Source organism: Barbatula barbatula (genome assembly GCF_947034865.1).
Source record: "Barbatula barbatula genome assembly, chromosome: 10".
Taxonomy (NCBI): Eukaryota; Metazoa; Chordata; class Actinopteri; order Cypriniformes; family Nemacheilidae; genus Barbatula; species Barbatula barbatula.
Window position 1 is genome coordinate 21,954,041 of NC_136773.1, and position 17,409 is coordinate 21,971,449.

The 17,409-nt window shown below is 37.4% G+C and overlaps 2 protein-coding genes across 9 annotated transcripts in view; both read right to left on the reverse strand.

Moving 5' to 3' along the window:
- Positions 1–953: 953 nt before the first annotated feature.
- LOC306899825 (MOB kinase activator 2) lies at positions 954–7,674 on the reverse strand. Of its 6 annotated transcripts, none has more exons than XR_013787232.1 (6): positions 7,221–7,642; positions 4,070–4,224; positions 3,731–3,827; positions 2,466–2,590; positions 1,572–2,255; positions 955–1,461 (listed from the first exon to the last, which is right to left on the reverse strand). XR_013787232.1 is itself a non-coding variant. In XM_079466346.1 (5 exons), exons 1-5 carry the CDS (start codon positions 7,328–7,330, stop codon positions 2,023–2,025), a joined length of 717 nt encoding a protein of 238 aa, XP_079322472.1. In that variant the 5' UTR covers positions 7,331–7,674; the 3' UTR covers positions 954–2,022. The 6 variants fall into 6 exon arrangements, 4 of the variants coding, with proteins under 4 accessions (XP_079322472.1, XP_079322471.1, XP_079322474.1 ...); XR_013787233.1 differs by having other exon boundaries at positions 962–1,461; positions 4,070–4,221; positions 7,221–7,649; XM_079466346.1 differs by having other exon boundaries at positions 954–2,255; positions 4,070–4,221; positions 7,221–7,674.
- A 195-nt stretch (positions 7,675–7,869) lies between these two features.
- The window catches only part of ppp6r2b (protein phosphatase 6, regulatory subunit 2b), an 18,656-nt gene continuing 9,116 nt past the window's right edge, over positions 7,870–17,409 (reverse strand). For 2 of the 3 annotated variants that reach the window (XM_079466328.1, XM_079466329.1), the window contains exons 8-22: positions 17,206–17,326; positions 14,691–14,843; positions 14,393–14,614; positions 13,904–13,968; positions 13,676–13,791; positions 13,502–13,587; positions 13,244–13,341; positions 12,797–12,848; positions 12,148–12,281; positions 11,868–12,010; positions 11,622–11,784; positions 11,472–11,545; positions 10,976–11,159; positions 10,718–10,819; positions 7,870–10,623 (exon numbers count right to left, since the gene is read on the reverse strand). In XM_079466328.1, coding sequence (XP_079322454.1) covers positions 10,593–10,623; positions 10,718–10,819; positions 10,976–11,159; positions 11,472–11,545; positions 11,622–11,784; positions 11,868–12,010; positions 12,148–12,281; positions 12,797–12,848; positions 13,244–13,341; positions 13,502–13,587; positions 13,676–13,791; positions 13,904–13,968; positions 14,393–14,614; positions 14,691–14,843; positions 17,206–17,326 — 1,744 coding nt within the window. In that variant the 3' untranslated portion in view covers positions 7,870–10,592. The remainder of the gene's footprint in view (positions 10,624–10,717; positions 10,820–10,975; positions 11,160–11,471; positions 11,546–11,621; positions 11,785–11,867; positions 12,011–12,147; positions 12,282–12,796; positions 12,849–13,243; positions 13,342–13,501; positions 13,588–13,675; positions 13,792–13,903; positions 13,969–14,392; positions 14,615–14,690; positions 14,844–17,205; positions 17,327–17,409) is intronic. The other variant, XM_079466327.1, reaches the window with a different exon arrangement.

The following is a 17,409-nucleotide window of genomic DNA, read 5'->3' on the forward strand; positions in this document are numbered from 1 at the left end:
AATAGTTCAACCATAACCTGAAAATAATTCAATTAGATTACCTAGATTCTTAGATACTTCTAGATTACAGTTTCCTGGTCAGACAGCAACACGATATGCTTCCTTAAAGTCATCATAGTGTTTCAACAGGCTAATCTTTTAATAAAGTGTGTTCCGTCAAAGCTCAATTTGTCTCAGTATTGTGTGTGATATTTAGGTGGATTGACATAAAGGCAATATAATATATAAAACTATGTCTTAAAGAAATATAAATACATTTCTCCTTCGGCAAAGAAGCGAAACATCTTAGTTCTGTGTCAGCCACCGTAGTGCTTGGAAACGGAGGGGTGAGAGGTGAAGCGAGCCGTTGGTTGCAATTCGCAACCTCACCACTAGATGCCTCACAACCACATTGCTCCTTTAATATTTCTAAAATGAGTATGGGGGTACACTGATCATGTGTGTGCAACATACAGTTTTCCTAAAAGGAATAGCTCATCCAAAAATTAAACATTTCTAATGCATGACTCCTTTTCTTCATTTGAATAAATGGAATAAAACGTTATCTTATATGATAGCCTACTCTAAATGCTAAAGGTCCAAAAAGCAGATCCATCCAAATGATCAATATGTTGCCGTATTTTAACACACCCTTCATATTAACGGATTCCTATATTTATAAACGTAAAAATGTACAAAAAGTATTTTTCGACCGTATTGAATTAGAATAACATCTTACGGTGGTGTTTATTTGAAAATGTAAACATGCGGCATGCTTTCCATGATAGTTTAGTTTAGGGGTAGGGTGAGGGATAGAAAATACAATTTGCACAGTATGCAAATGATTAAATCTATGGAAAGTCCCCATAAAACGTAGGGCTGCTGAATCCCTTTGCTGTCCCCTGCAGGAACAACACAGTTATGCTCATTTAAACTTGCTGAATTAGAAATATCAATCAATGTGAGAACAATATAACACATCACAGTTTGAAATGTTTATTGTTGTTTACTACACACTATTTCACATGCTTCTTTTTAAAAAGTACATAGTATACAGTATATGCTACACGGTACACTAAAATCTCAAATACAGACTTCAATTGTCATGTCAATGTCTTACAGTAACACAAAAACATGAGAGAAATATATAAGAAGCAGTAATTATGATATTCACAGTCTCTAAAACACTGTACAGCACTGCACAAGATAACATTATAGTAATAACTGTATTCATGCAGAACAAAGATCGAATATAGTGTGTGTGTGTTTATAAAGAGATCTTATTCCTCTTGGGAACCAGTCAGACCAGATGGCAAACAGAAAGGTGTGTGTGTGTGTATCACAGGGTTGTTCATTCATTCACGATTCATGATTCATCATTTATGCTCTGGATGAAACATAAAATCAGATCTCTTTTCCATACAAACCTAAATTCTTCTGACCACTATATGCATGAACAGAAAGCAACACAAACATGTTCACCTGTGTGAAGATGAACACAAACCAAAATGAGAAATATATGTGATAAATCACAGTATTTGTAACTTAAATTATTTGAACTTTTCTTTTGAAAAACGTCCTTCGTTACTGACCCAGGAGAGGAGATGTGCTTGTGAAATGGCATTTGTGAATGATTTATCCTCAATGATTCACATCCGGATAGTTTTACGAGATTTCACTCGAAAAAGCTGCCCGACAAAACACAACTTTCACTTTACACCAGAAAGCATGTCAGACCAAAATATCTGCTAAAGATTGTCTTTCTTGTACAGGACAAAATAGTATTTGTAAATATTATTTTTTTGCAGACAAATATGTTGATAAGGAATGTGGATGGAATTGGCGTGGCACGCCTGATGGAAAAAATAGTGTACATTCCCAAGAACCGTCAGTTGTTAGAAGGCGGGGTTCACAGCTGTCATGGGTGTGTAAAGCTAGTGAACTGTCCAATCAAAGCCCAGTTTGAACTTCTGTTTCTTAGTCAAAATCACCGTTTCCGTGTGTATGAATCTTTTATCTTTTTGAACCACGTGTCCACGTGTTTCAGAGCGCGAGCACAGAGATGAGGTCATCGATGGCCGCTGTCTCCACGGGGTCCAGCAGTCTAAACGTGTGACTGAAGGTCATGAAGTGTAAGAAGAGCGTGTTCAGGTGAGGATGTAACTCCATGGCGATGATGTCCTGGTAATGTGCACTGAACATGTGAGCCAGGGTACGGAAGAGCAATAAAAAGACCTTCTGAATCAGAAACATGAATCCAGGAGAAAATGGTAAACCTAGACAGATAAGTCTTCATCAAGTAATGCTCACCACAGATATGATTGTCTTATAACGGAATAAAGCTCATCTAAATTTCAGATCAGCATACGATTATAGGGATGAATTATATTTATTTTGTATTGCTTGTGGATCAGCATTCACAGTTCATTGAACCAATGTCGTCTTTTCTGAACGGGTGTTAATATTGCAAGGGAATCGTACGGTACCTGTTTTAGCAGGAAACACACGCTCATCTGTCAGAAGCTCTTGGATGTAACACATGGCGTAGTCAATGTAGATCGGAGCAACACACTTCAGCTTTCTGCCCTGATCATCTGTCCATTCATACAGACTGAAAAACACAAGTGTTCACCATCAACCTCACATCTAAAAAAACAAACCTGTCATTTAGCTCCTCCTGGCATTTTTGTTTGAAGTTTCAAGATTTATTAATGTGGTGAAATGCTCAGTACAAAACTCTTCCCACAGTATGCGATAACATCATGTAGTTAAGCATAACATATTTTATACTTATATCATTCTTATATGTATACCAAAAAGTATATACAATATGCTATACAGTTAAAGAGGGTATAGAAAAATTAAAATCTAAATTTTGAAAAACGGAAACAAATGTGTATGCCTATACTGTAAAATACAGTATGTATGCATGTATATGTGCCAATAAAATAAATAGCAATTTCAGATTTCTGCTTTTAAATTTCATACAATACACACATGTATGCAACTAAGCCAAGAACATTACTTACAAGTTTAGACTTTTTGATTTCATCGGCTTTTCGCCGGACGTCACGTGCAGACTTTGGAAAACAGTTCTCATCGGAGCTGCTTCAGGTCTGTTAAATGCGTTTGTCACATTAAAGTCCCCATGAACCGGGAGTTGCGATCGTTTTTGCTTCCTTATTTTTTTAGGCATTTCCGAGTGAAATAGAATATGGAATGAGAAAAATAGTGGGCGTGGCTTTAGTGTTTCTCTGCGATTTGATCGGACGTATAAAAACAGCCGTTGCATTTTGAAATAGAAGAATCTGACAGTCGAAGGGGAGGAGTTAACGGATGCTCCGCCCAAGCCGTCTAACATACGTCATCTAAGATGGATAGTCATTACAGGACGGTGAGTGCATTTTCAGATTTTCACTGAAGATTATGTAAGATTTACAATAAACGCCTGGAATATTTAATAAAAAATAGGCATTGTAATTTCACTGGGACTTTAAGAGATAACTTAGGCATAATGTTTTATAAAATGTTCTTCTTTGGACTGATATAATTATAACAATAAAATAAAATGCTATGTTAGCTGATTAACGCTACCTCAAAATGCAGTCAACGCTTGACTTGATTTCCAGTTTGGTCACGTGACTTCGGTCCATGTACAAATACTCTATTGATTTCTTTTTTATGGTTTAATTGTCAACATTCGTTTAAAATGTAACATGTCTTTTTGTAAACCAAGTTGTGTGATCCTCACTTGTTTTTGGGACCTTTGGCTGTCGGACATGTTGCCATGGAGCAGAAGTCAGACAGAGCGCTGAGAAGGACATTTGTGTTTTGGAAGAACGAGACAGCTGAGAACACAAAATTAAAACGTCAGTGGTGTTACAACAGTTTTTGCGTGGTAAAATCGTAATCTTTAACGCACATTAACACACAGTTAACAGTTAAATGCATTAAGGCATTCTTCGTGCATGACTGAACAGAACACACGCACATGCATAATGTTTTTGGCACTTTTGTGGTGTTTGACATCACTGGTTGTAAAATGACATTAGTTACGTCTTGATTTTCTTTTTCAGCTTTGAATACTCACTGTGAGTTGCGATCCACTCCTGCTGGTCAAGTCCATGTGGAAGAGCAGAGAGGGTCAGAAGATCGACGTCAGTGATGCGTTTAGACAGAAAATGATCTTTCAGGTATGGTTTAACCTCACTGGACAGTACTAGATGTGGACTGTTGTTTTTTCTGCTGGAAACACATACATGAGTCATTTATCACAGTGTCATTATTATAAGGCTCAGACATTTTTCTCCCTTTTCCCTTTATGATGTTGGTATGTTAATCTTCAAACTAATCGTTTTGGAAACTCCAACAAGTCATTTTAAAAATCATGTTTCTATATTTTATTTAGGATTAAATATAGGCGCAGTTATAGTCCTGTATGCAAACATCAGTGACTTGAATCTGATCCGGGCTTCAACCGGTAGCCAGTGGAGAGAGAGGAAAAGGGGTGTCACAAGATGAGGCGTGATGCTGCGTTTTGAACCATCAGGGGTGGTTGGATAGGCTTTGCTGGAAGACCGGCAAGGAGAGCGTTGCAGTAGTCCAACCTTGAGATTACCAGGGCCTGGACCAAGGAGTGGTGCCGCATGCTCAGTGAAATTGAGTCTAAGCTTTTGAATGTTAAATAAGGCATACCGGTATGACCGCGTTGTTTTTGCAACATACATGCATTTATTTATAATTATCAATCATTTAAATTATATATAGATATTATATATATGTATATATTTATATTTGTCTTAAATATACGCATGTATCTTTATATGTTTATAAACACAAAAATATTATGCACAGTACACAGACATATGTTTATTCTGGATGCGATTATTCACGATTAATGGTTTGACGGCCCTAATTAAAACCAAAATTCCATGAAACTCTGTATTTTGTCTTTTTTGTCAAATATCAAGTCTGTCTCCATTTTGTACCATACGCCTCACTTTTTGATGTTTTAATTAGGGATGCACGATAAAAATTGGTATCGGCCGGTAAATGGTCATTTTTAGCGTTATCGGTCGACAATAACATTTCCAGTACGGTGATGTCTTTCTGTCATGATCATTCACTTACTGTTATTAGCAAAACATTATTAATGTAGGTACGGTACAGTTATAGGAACCAAAGCAAAGTTAAAGATTCTTTGACTAGTGTAAAGTAGGTCTGGCGCTTGATTTTAAAGGAAAAAAAGAGAACTAATGGTTACCTTGTTTTCTGCAGTGAATGTTTTCAAATAACATAGCCTTTGGTTTCAGTCTCAGAAAATGAAATATTCATATTTTGATACTGTATATCGGCCATATATCGGTTATCGGCTTCGTGTTAACTAATTATCGGTTATCGGCCAAAATGTACATATCGGTGCATCTCTAGTTTTAGAGGGAATCAAGGCAGATGTTGTGCAAATACGCCCTTTGGACATCACTTTAAGATTGGAATACTATTATTTGGGGATGTAACAATATCAAAATCTCACTGTACGATAATACCTCGGTATAAAGTCCACAGTACGGTATTTATGGCGGTATTAAAGTGACAAATCATGCCGTGCCGTGCGCATCCTCTTTTCTTTATCCTCTAATCATAACTTTTGCTAAAAGGTATGTGTTATATGAGATGGGTCATACCAAAGTGTTGCTTTAGAATTGTGTTTCTTACCCACACATGCAAGTTTGTAACGCGGTAGATCCTTTCTCCTGGTTAACTTGTGTTGAAATAGTTGCCACTGAGCAAACAGAAAGACGGTTTGAGAACAAACTCTCTGCCTTTACGCAAGGACACACCGGGATTTAGTTTAGGGTGTAATGTGTGCACATGGGGTTGGTCGTTTAATGGCTTTTATACCGGCAGGCCATAGTGTTTGCGGTTTACGTGTTTTCCGAAAGCGTTATCGAACACAAGATCACATCATCCTGGCAAGAGAGAAGCATTGTGCTGTACACAGAGCTCATTTCCCTCATTCAAATGAGATAAGCCACACACATGCATGGACTGACGTGTAGAGTGTGTTTACACAGAGAGTAAGGCATCTAAAAACAGAAGCATCAACCTTGAAACAACTGCGTGTGCGCAGACGTTGACCTCGTCTTTAATAAATGATCAAAAAACAGGCCGTGATGTGGAGTTACACATGCTAGACACGTGCTAAAATGTGTGAACGTCATTCGATGTTATAGATATAGCCCACTTCTCAAACAAAGCATTTTACTAAATGATGTTGCATAGAGAAGTTTATTCAAGTTTGATATTAGTATACCTTTTAAGTTAGTTATACTTTTTGGGATACTTCCAGACCATCTTTTATGTACTTTTGTGAAGTGTTTATACTGTTTAGATATGTATCTAAAATTACACTTAAATGTACTTGACTTACACTGAAAGAAAAGTTTGCTCTAATAGTTTTATGGAGACATACTCAAGTATAATGATATTCTATGCTTGACTTGTAGTTTGACTTTCCAAAAAAAATCTAACGTATATAGAAATATAAATAAAATGTGACCATGTCAAGTCTCAGAATGTAATTTGATTTCAAGCTTTAATTTCACTGTGATTTCTTTATTTGACATGGACTTTGGATATTGAATATGTCAATGTAACATTTTCATAAAATGTTCTTTACGTAGGATGATTTATTATAGAAAACAGAAGGTTTTCCCAGGTAGGGTCACAAATGAAAAAACCTGTCATATGTTTATGTTATTTTTAGTCCCGTCTCAAGTCTGTTAGATACAGTGCCCTAACATAACCTAAAGAATAAAACAGCCATTCGTTTTTTTTGGAAAACAGAGAAAGTACCTTTTTTTGGTCATGTATCACAGTAATATGAAGTATTATAGTTTCTTCACACTTTGATTTCACAAAACCTTCTGTAGTTAAGAGTTTTTCTTTGTAAACAGTATAAAGTTAACACACCCCACATGCGCACACAAGTTTGTAAAATGTAAATATACGGGCCGCAGTAGGTGTGTTTATCCATAAACAAGGACGGCAGAGGGTTTGTGTTTTTGCACACACACTGTTGTGGAAGTTTCTTTGCGCTACTGTAGTTTCTTGTGAACTTACACAACACATACATACACACACATGTTCACATTCCTCCTCTCTAGAAGTTTGCTGACTCTTATCTCCCGTGCAGTGTGTGCATACCTTCTACCATCTGTCGTGTGTGTGTTTATACTCACACTTTAAACAGGCTGAGGTTGGTGTGGTTTGCCTTCCGAACATTGACATCCTCTTCATCAGAGCTGCTGTTGCTCTGACACCCCCCCATATCCAGAACACGTCTACCCATTAAACACACTCGAAAACTCCCAAAGACGACCTCATTCAGACCGTCAACTGTCACAGCAGTCTTCCAAAGGCATAACGTCAGCGTTTACATTACGTCCATAAGGGTCCGTCCCGGTGGTCTAATTTCCCGAGCTCCCTCTTTGCCCGTCCTTCATTTTCTCGCAATGGGACTGTAAACGTGTGTTTGTCCTCTCTGCCGTTCTTTGTGTGCTCTACACCTCAGGCTGCGTCTTCTTTTCTCCGGGGAAGCAGTCAGACAGGTTCCACCAGTACTTGAAAAATATTTACTCTTGTATGCACACTTGTAAAACACGGCCCTCTCCACCCACAGGCCACTCCCACCTCATGCCTGCGGGGCAGCTTTCACTTTCAATGCCCGACGGGACGTGTCATTCCGAGTCATGGAATGTTGGATCCATCTTTGAAGTCACATTTTTGTGGTTGTGGTTACATCGTCAAGCAAACTATCAGAAACTGATCAGGTTGAGAAAAGCTAACCTAGGACACCAAAGTAAAAATAAAAGGACTCCCGAGACAATCCCATCTGAAATATTTATTAGTTTGATATCTGATTTTAAAGCCTAACTTTTGACAACAGATAACAGGTACAGTGTAACAAAGAAACCCCGCCAGCATCGGTTTACATCGAAAGGCATTTGACTAAATGACAACAGATGTGTGTTCCACATTCACACAATGAACAGATGCTCGAGGCAGTAACCAGAAAATATCCTACCGGATTATACCGTATGCGTTTGTGTTCTTGGGTACTTGTATACGTATACAACAGCTGAACATGAAAACAAACAACACATAAAGGATTCCACATCGCCGTTTCTGATGCATTTAGCTATAAAATCTTGTTTGTGGTGCTGCGATTGGTTGATAGAACAATGTGGCGGGCCGCTCTTATATAAAACAATACATTTGTATAACCCTTTATTAAATAATAATAAAATAAAATAAATAGCGTGGCCAAGTATTACAAAACATAATTGTTGCTTACGAGTTAGGTTTCCCATAATTCCCCTTCTCATCTCAAATGTCAATGCTTTCAATGCTTTGAACAAACTATCCACTATTATTTCATCGTAAAATGATTTACCACAGCAGCAAACAGCGCTAAACCCGTGTAACAGTACCTGGTCAAATAAACATGTTAGGAACACATACACACAAACACAGATAAATCGCATAGACGTGGTGCTTCATAAAGACCTGTACTGTAAGTGGAAGACAAGATCTATGGAATAATAAAGATCTCATTGCTATTTCACTAAGTGGCCATTTGGATTACGTGCTGAATTAAAGCACAAGTATATAGTAATGATAAGAGAATGAAACCCTGTTGTCCAAACCAGCGGGTTAAAGACGTAATGTGGAGATTTTGGCAAAATAAACAATAAAAGGCTCAAATCCGTAACTTTTCTGGGTTAAAAGTACACAATGTGCTTTGACTTCATCTGTAAGTATCATCAATGAACCTGCGGTTTTATGGTTTAAACAGAGATGGCGATGCAGAGGCAAAAGTCATGGATTACAGAACAAAAATCACAAAAACAATAAAAATACATTCGAGTCTTTATTTCTCTTTTGCCCGCTCTCGTTCTCATTCTCAAACTCAAGCACGCATTTGCTATTCAAACAAAGAGCTTGTGAACTTAAAAGCACGAGTAGACCAAACCGTACCACCATCCCGTTGCATTTGGTATCAAAATCAAGTTTTTAAAAGTGCAAAAACAAAAAACAGTCTTGAACATTCACACTCTTTGTGTGACTTTGTGCACATTGTCCCAAAGCTACATTAATAAAAAACAGATCAAAACAAAAAATGATTCGTACTATTATTGCTATCGCTCTAGATTCAACTGGACGAAGCGTTCTAGTGTTTCAAAAGTAGTTAGTAAAATATAATATTAATTGCACGTATATAATGAAGAATACACATCAACATTACTAAGACCTGATTACTACAGGAGAATTATGACGGATTGGTGGACACGCACACGCTCGTGTGTCATCCACTGATGTTTCAAGGCACACACACATACACAACCGCTTCTTTAAAGCTCCGCTTTCTCCTGAGTTCATTCTGAAGATTCACAACTCGAATTGGCTCAACCAGTTACGATGGTTCTGTCATCATTTACTCACGCCCGTGTCGTCCAAACACGCTTTCCTCCGTGGAACACGAAACATTAACGGCTATTGATTATCCATTCAGTAACACAAGTGATGTCATCTTTCTGAGGAATGTTTAAGAATATGTTAAAACCAAATGTCATGCATACATTTAGATACGCAATAGTTGTAATGATTCAAAAGTATAGATAAGGGTATTGAAGAAACATGACGGACAGACACATGGACTACTTTAACGGTGCTTTTTGGTCTTGAGAGATTAACCGTCTTTACTTTTTTATCTCGTTTAATAAACATTTTGTCTCACATTTTATGTTCCAGAGAAGAAAGTTTCCAAGGTTTGAAGCAACGGCGAATGAAGACAGAACTTTGAATCTCTCCCTTAAAGGAACAGTTCACCCAAAAATAATAATTCTGTCATCATTTACTCATCCTCGAGTTGTTCCACAGAGAAATCTATTTTGAAGAACGCTTGTAACCAAACAGTTCTTTGCCACCATTGACTACCATAGTAGGAAACATTACAAGTGTATCTTCAAAGCATCTTGTGTGTACAACAGAACAAAGAAATGTATACAGATTTGGGGTGAGTAAATGAAGACGGAACTGAATTCATTGCTTTTCTCAATTAATTTAGCTTGTATATGTGTGTGTTTTAGGGGGTAACGTAAACGCATCGAGAATGTAAGTGCAAAGAAATCAGCACTGAAATTAAATCAGTACCAGAGCTACGACACTCAAAAATAGTGATCAGCTGCTCGAGACACACACACACACACGCAGATTCAAAACGTAAAAGTATAACTTTTAACACCCGTAGATGTACACGTAGAGCATTTTTATGCATATGTCAAAGTGTATCTTATTCTAGTCCCAAAACACCCAACGATACCACACACACTCACAGACTGAAGCCGGGCTGCTCTCACAGGGTTCAAAGGTCAACCGTGAAGATGTCTTCATTAGTGAAGACTGGAGTATAGATGTGGAGTACCAGCCAACAAAAACCTCGCATAACAACATGGCAGACCAATGGAAACGGCAGATGCCAGAAGGAGAAGGACTAAAGGTGGTCAAAACGAGTGTGGCAATGGTTGCCATGGTGAGCAGCGAGGGTGCTCTTACATTGGACCGTTACTGCTGGGGTGACCCCTGTAGAGGGATACAGAGAGATTATTAGAAACTATAATACAGGGTACTTTAATACAATACAATACATTCGTCGGAAAACAGTGTTGATATTTACTTCTGCTTCATAGGCGACGGAGTACCAGCGATGGGCGCCGCTACGGTTCCTGTTGCTATGACATCTGTTGCCAAGCCACCTTTTGCTTTATCAGTAGTGTCACTGAAACAATGGAAGAAACAAATAAGGACAAACACAGAAAAAGCTTCAGTAAGCATCAGAGGTGATCATTCCCTACTCCCCTTCAGTGCATATCCAACTGACAAACGATAGTGTTTGGAGGCCTCCGATGCGTCTTGTGTGTTATGCCATGAGTACCTGCTTAAGTCCACACTGGGTTTAATCGGCTCCTTGGTGTTGCCGGTGGCAACCGTCTCTGTACTGATGCTGGTCTTCTCCTCCTCGTCCTCACTGTCTGTTCCACTGGAGCTGCTGTCTGATGCTACCAGAGGAGCCTTTCTCGCTCCACATACGCTCCACACACACGCTGATGAGCCTTTCACTACAACACACACAACACATGGGCTTTAACGTCAACCAGAAATAATTATTACATTAAAAATACAATAAAAAATAACACTAGCCCCTTTAAATACTGTCGTTAAATGATTAAAAAAAAACGTATATTAATTTTGGTAACATTTAAACTATTAGATTACACAGTATATTTTAATTTAATTTGCAACAACGAATCGTGATACACAAAACAGTATAATAAACATAAAAGGTATATAAACAAGCAATCCATAACAAGACATTTTAAGAAGAGAGGTTAGACTTACAGACTGTATTATTTACTAACCATGTCTCTCACCTTCGTCATTCAGGCTCTGTTTGTTTGGATTTTTGGAGTCCACAGGTGAACTGCATCTGGGTCCGGCTTCTGAACTGCAAAACACATGATCTTAATTAGCATGACTTGATGCTAACACACAGTATAACATCACATCAGTCCCGCCCGCACCAGCAGAAAGGCTGGAAGTCGCCGAACGTCGCCCATCCTTTGTCATCCGTCTCACTGAGCTGGTCTGCAGAGCTGCCCCACACACTGGATCCCGTATCAATAGCGATGCTCGTGAAATCCCGACAGCTGAAGTCATCTTCGAAACTCGCGATCCATCCAGGACCTGCAGAGATGGAGAGACGTTACATAAAGAGCTGAATTATATATATATAAATTCTCTCTAGGTTGTGTTAGCTGTGAGCGTACTTTGTGGATCAATGCACTGGTTGTCCATGTCCCGATTCTTGGCGTTCTCTGGTGTTTGTTTCGATTCTGGAAACCACTCCAGATCTGGTGACCCCAGACGCCTCCGAGAGCCGGCATCCGTCTCGCTGTTCACCAGTCCAAACCTAGCAAAGACAATAAACACACAGCGGTCAAAGAAACGGGCTAACATGAACTAAATAATGGTTTTATGAGAATGTATAAATGGCACAAGGATTCTGTTCAAAACAAATGTAAAGTCATCACAGTGTGCGTTATGAACCTGCTTCGCGCTTTGACTTTTTTACGTGTTGCATAGTTGATTTCTTTATCCTCCCAAATATCTTCCTCCTCCTCCTCCTCATCAAAATGGCGAATTTTCTCTTTTGTGCGGGTTTCAAAGACGGCAGAGCTTGCCTGAGAGAGAGAGAGAGAGAGAGAGAGAGAGAGAGAGAGAGAGAGAGAGAGAGAGAGAGAGAGAGAGAGAGAGAGAGAGAGAGAGAGAGAGAGAGAGAGTGAGAGTGAGAGAGAGAGAGAAAGTGTAATAATAAGAATGCATAATAAGAATATTATATGAGTGACACACAGAGGAAAAACGATTTAAGACGAATATAATCAAAGAGCAGATGGAAAATGACTTTCTACAAAAAAAATGACTTTCTTCGTATTCTTTTCCTGTTTTCCAGTACAAATGGCAAAAAACTATTGAACTCTTAATTCTCTTGATGAGAAAAGTGACCTAAGAAAACAAGTCTTGACAAAAAAAAGAAATATTTTTGGTCTAAAAACAAGACAAAATGCATCTTGATTCAAAATTTTTTAGACATTTGTACTGGAAAACAAGAAAAAAATATCTAGTTAGAAAGTAATTTTCTGAAGTGAGGAGATTGTGATGAGAATACAAAACAAATCATTCTGAACTGAGTACTCACCCCCCCATCCCCCAGTTTAAAGTTGATCTCCGTGATTCGATCGAACGTGGCGCTGAATAAATAATAGACAGAGAAACTTGACGAAAATATTTCACATGCCATTGAGTTTAAACATAAACTACTGAACAATATGCGACTCTATGTCTGTGTCCTGAGATCACCCTTCTGTAGAAGTAGTTTCATTTTGAAACGTTCAATGTAAATGTTAAATCCGCTTGTATAACCTCGATGAAAATTTTAATTAGAAATAGAAATGATATCTAGAAGTTAATGTTAAATCTGAATGTGAACTCTAAAGGTACATTTTAAATCTTAATGCAAAATCCAAATTAATACGTTAAATCTAAATGTGGCACAACAATTTGTAATCTGAAGACGTTAAGTCTAAAAATGCAAATATTAAATCTGAAGGTGAAATCTAAATGTAAAGGTTTGGGCAGGAATTACCTGATGCTGCCGTCATGCTCTCCAAATTCATCATCATTCAGACCAAACTGATCGACAAAGTTTGCAGTCATCTGCTGAATCTGATAATCTGAGAAAACCTGTGATAAAACAACAGAACACACACACTTTCTTAACATTAATAAAGTGAAGTTATCAAATCTCCTTTATAATAAAACACATACAGCTAGACTACAGTAAATAAGCTATTAAAACAATATGTCGCCAACAAATCCTCTTCATTTCTGTGTTAGATCTCACCAGGTCCGCTGTGTTCCTCTTGTTAGTTTCTGCTAGCGCGTCATTCACAAAATGTTCCCAGCGTTCTTTGTAGTTCTCTGGTAACTCTGTCACACATTAACAAACCACGTTTTCATAGATCAGAGAATGTGTGTTGTTAGAAATGAATGAATAACATGTTGATGTGTCATCTACCGTTGATTAGCTCTGTGATTTGGGTCTGTTCTGGCTCTTTGTCTGCGCTGTGCACCACAGTGTTTGCAATCCTGGTCAGATGACCCATGTACCCTTTTCTCATGCCCCCAGCTTCCCTACAACGCGCAAACACAAGTGTAAACATACAAACTCCTCATTTACATTTAGTCATTTAGCAGACGCTTTTATCCAAAGCGACTTACAAAGAGAAATTCAAAGTGAACTTACTGTGTTTTGTCATTTTCCTCCCATGCATCTAAAATCCTCTGAACCAGCCGGCAGTCCTTGATCAGCTACACACACAAAAACGACCATTATACATCAATAAAGCATCTGTACGCTTTTCGGATCACTATTACATGTACTTATATGCATTTACAGTAAATCTGAATTAAGGCTGTCAAACATTAAATCGCGATTAATCGCATCCAGCATAAAAGTTTGTGTTTACATAGTATACTCTATGTCTGTGTTCTGTGCACATTCATTTTGTATTTATAAACACATACACAAATATTTACATGAATTTATTTAGATTTACCAATAACATAATCATATTTATACATATATGCATGTATGTGTTTATAAAAACAAAATGAATATGCCCAGTACACAGACATATATTATGTAAACACAAAGTTTTATTCTGGATGCGATGAATCGTTGGACAGCCCTAATCTAAATGCACAAGTCGGCATCATCTTGGGTACTGCATACATGTTTTATCAGGTCTGAGTGTGAGAACATATCACATCCGTCGGAGGTCTCGGTGAGTGTCTCAATCGGGTCCGAGTGTGTGCTTTCCAGCTGATCTTGATGAGTCTGATCCGGACTAGTCTGTAGATTTCCGTTTGGTGTCGTCTGGTTAAGGATGGCTGAGACACAGTGCTCCACTTGGACGTGTAAGAAGTTATTCCAGGAGAATTTAAAAAACAGGTCCTGCAGAGAGAAAGACGGATTAGAGCAGTCAATATTGTTTATGACTTTACTCAGTGGTTTTGAAAGAGACGGTCACCAGCAGCAGGTTGATCATGTTCAGATGGCAGAGCTCTTGGTGGATTCTGGGAGCTCTTGTGTACAACAGAGCAGCCATCAGTCTGACAGCATGCAGTCGAGCGTTGCCGAAAGGCTCCTCTAAGATGCCCATTGTGGTCAACATTACACATTTCTGTAGGGTACAGTAGAAATGTAAAGCAGTTTATCTCCAATTAATACTTCAATTGGGGATGATGTTGTCAATACATTTGAATACCCTATTAAGTAAGCAGATTATTAACACACAAAATTTGATTTCATACAGTAGTGCCCACAAGTGATGTCCTCCAAGGATACCTTACGTCTTCTTCTTTTATTCAAACGTATTTTATAAAAACATTGTGTTCATATTGTGGTGCTTTGAGAAGAATTTAGGAGGCTCTGCAAAAATACAACAAACTTCCTTTTCGAGTCATGAACCAGGAGAATGACTTCGGTAGTCAAATAGTCAATGGCTGCGTCCGAAATTGCCTACTTCCATACTATAAATTAGGTGAAAACGAGCATGAGTCATGAATAGTATGTCAGAAAACAGTAGGCGAGAAATAACCGGATAGCTTACTACTTCCGCCAAGAGTGGATCGGATGGACACTGATCTATCCCATGATGCCACGGGAGCTGAGCAAAGGTCAAAAGTAAATAAAAAAATAAAGCAGAAAACTTCACGCGACTAAATTATGTTTAGCAACACTCACGTGTAGGTTGTTGTTAATACGTCATAGGTCAAAGAGCATAAGGGTAACATGACCATAAAACATGGCGGATATGGCAAGTTGAATTAGCTTTTAATCATTCTCAAGATATTACAAGTAATTACATTTTCACACATCATCACTCGCAGAAATGTGTATTCTAGATATCAAAAATTTATTTCAACTAGTAAAAAACATAATTCTGGATATCTGTATTGCATTTTTACTAGTTAAATATCACAATAAACTGACAATCAAATTCAATTTCAGATATCAAGAATACACATTTCTGCAAATGATGACGTGATTGTTGATATCAAGAATACACATTTCTGCAAATGATGACGTGATTGTTGATATCAAGAATTCACACATTTACCAGTGAAAATTAATTACTGAAATCAAAAAAGCAATTGTTATTAGTAGAAATTCCAATTCTTGATGTCAAGAATTATAATTTTTTGTTGATATCAAAATTCATATCTTGAGAATGACTAAAAGCTAATTCGGCTTGCCATAGATAATATCTATTCTTGATATCAACAATTGAATTACTACATGTAAAAATGCCAATTTCTGATATCAATAATTATATTTTCACTAGTGACAATGTTCATTCTTGAAATCAATAATGTGATTGTTACTAGTAAGAAAGCCATTTTAGATATCTTCAATTACTCTCAGATTTATTGATATCTGAAATTTATTTCCTGATAACAGAAAAACCAACTGCAACATGTTAAAATTTATTTACAGATATCAAGAATGAGCAGTTCAACTAGTGAAAATTGAAATCTTGATATCTGGAATTTACATTTTTACTAGCAAGAAAGTAATTACTGATATAAATAATTATGGTTTTTGACATGTGAGAAATGTATTATTGATATCTGAAATTGAATGGCAGCCTTTTGTGATGTTTTACTAGTAAAAATCTAATTACAGATTTCAATACAGACGTTTTTTACTCTGTGAAATACAATTTTTGATATCAAGAATACACATTTGTGGAAGTGAGGACATGATTGTTGATATCACGAATTCACATTTGTACTAGTGAAACTGTAATAACCGATATAAAAAATCTTTGTTAACTTTGTTACTAGAAGAAATTATATTCTTGACATCAAGATATCATATCCTGAGAATGATTAAAAGCTATTTCGGTTTGCCATAGGCGGACGCAGTGTGTACAAAGTATATTCATACTACTCCCACTCATACTATATAAAACGTACTGTTTTAACGGCCGATAGGTAGGTACTTATTCAAATTCATACTGTCACAGTATGCGATTGCGGACGCAACCAATGTCTGCTTTATTTCTTGTGACCTTTTTGTTTATTAATGCATTCTGTTGCATATTAGAATAAAACCATATTCCCACAGTTAGCCTTTTTGACATAAATTGTACCTTTTGTGCATTTTGCTGTACAATTTATGTTCGTCTTGCATAATTTGGTATTGGAATACTTGTGTGTATATATATATAAGAAATCCATATGTATATTACGAATACTTTTATTATACAACATGTTTGTGTTGTTTGCATTGGTTTTGTATATTGTTTCGCTGCTCAATGAAACCAATTTTCTTACAGTGGATTAATAAAGTACCTATTTAATCCAACCTATGTGTCATTAAAAGCAAAAATTGTGCAAATATGCTCTCCGGACATCACTGTTTGGCCACTACTGTACTTCAGACATTGCGTGGATTGTAAAAAAGAAAAATTTATTGATTTGTTTTTCAGGAATCGAGTGAACACCAGGACATTATGATAAACTGGAGACCAGACCAACCTTGGGTGGGTTTAACAGTAAGTGGTGGAAGAGTTTTAGATGTGGTTGTATTCCCATAAATATGCTGTTGTTGAAAGACTTCTCCGGTCCCTGAGCACACGGATCAATCATCTGTTCAATCCTGTCAGACACACACAACTATTAGTAACAGTGGATGTCTGTGTGATGCATGCATCTGTGTGATGCATGCATCTGTGTGATGCC

What these genes read in the sequence shown, in the direction of transcription:
- LOC306899825 (XM_079466345.1), bottom strand. Translation starts at nt 7,330, where the DNA reads ATGGGTAGACGTGTTCTGGATATGGGGGGGTGTCAGAGCAACAGCAGC. An exon ending in AACCTCAGCCTGTTTAAAGT is followed by an intron (nt 4,225 to 7,220) that starts GTGAGTATAAAC and finishes ATGTGTTTCCAG; the next exon opens with CAGAAAAAACAACAGTCCAC. An exon ending in GCCAAAGGTCCCAAAAACAA is followed by an intron (nt 2,591 to 3,730) that starts GTGAGGATCACA and finishes TGTGTTTTTCAG; the next exon opens with TCTGTATGAATGGACAGATG.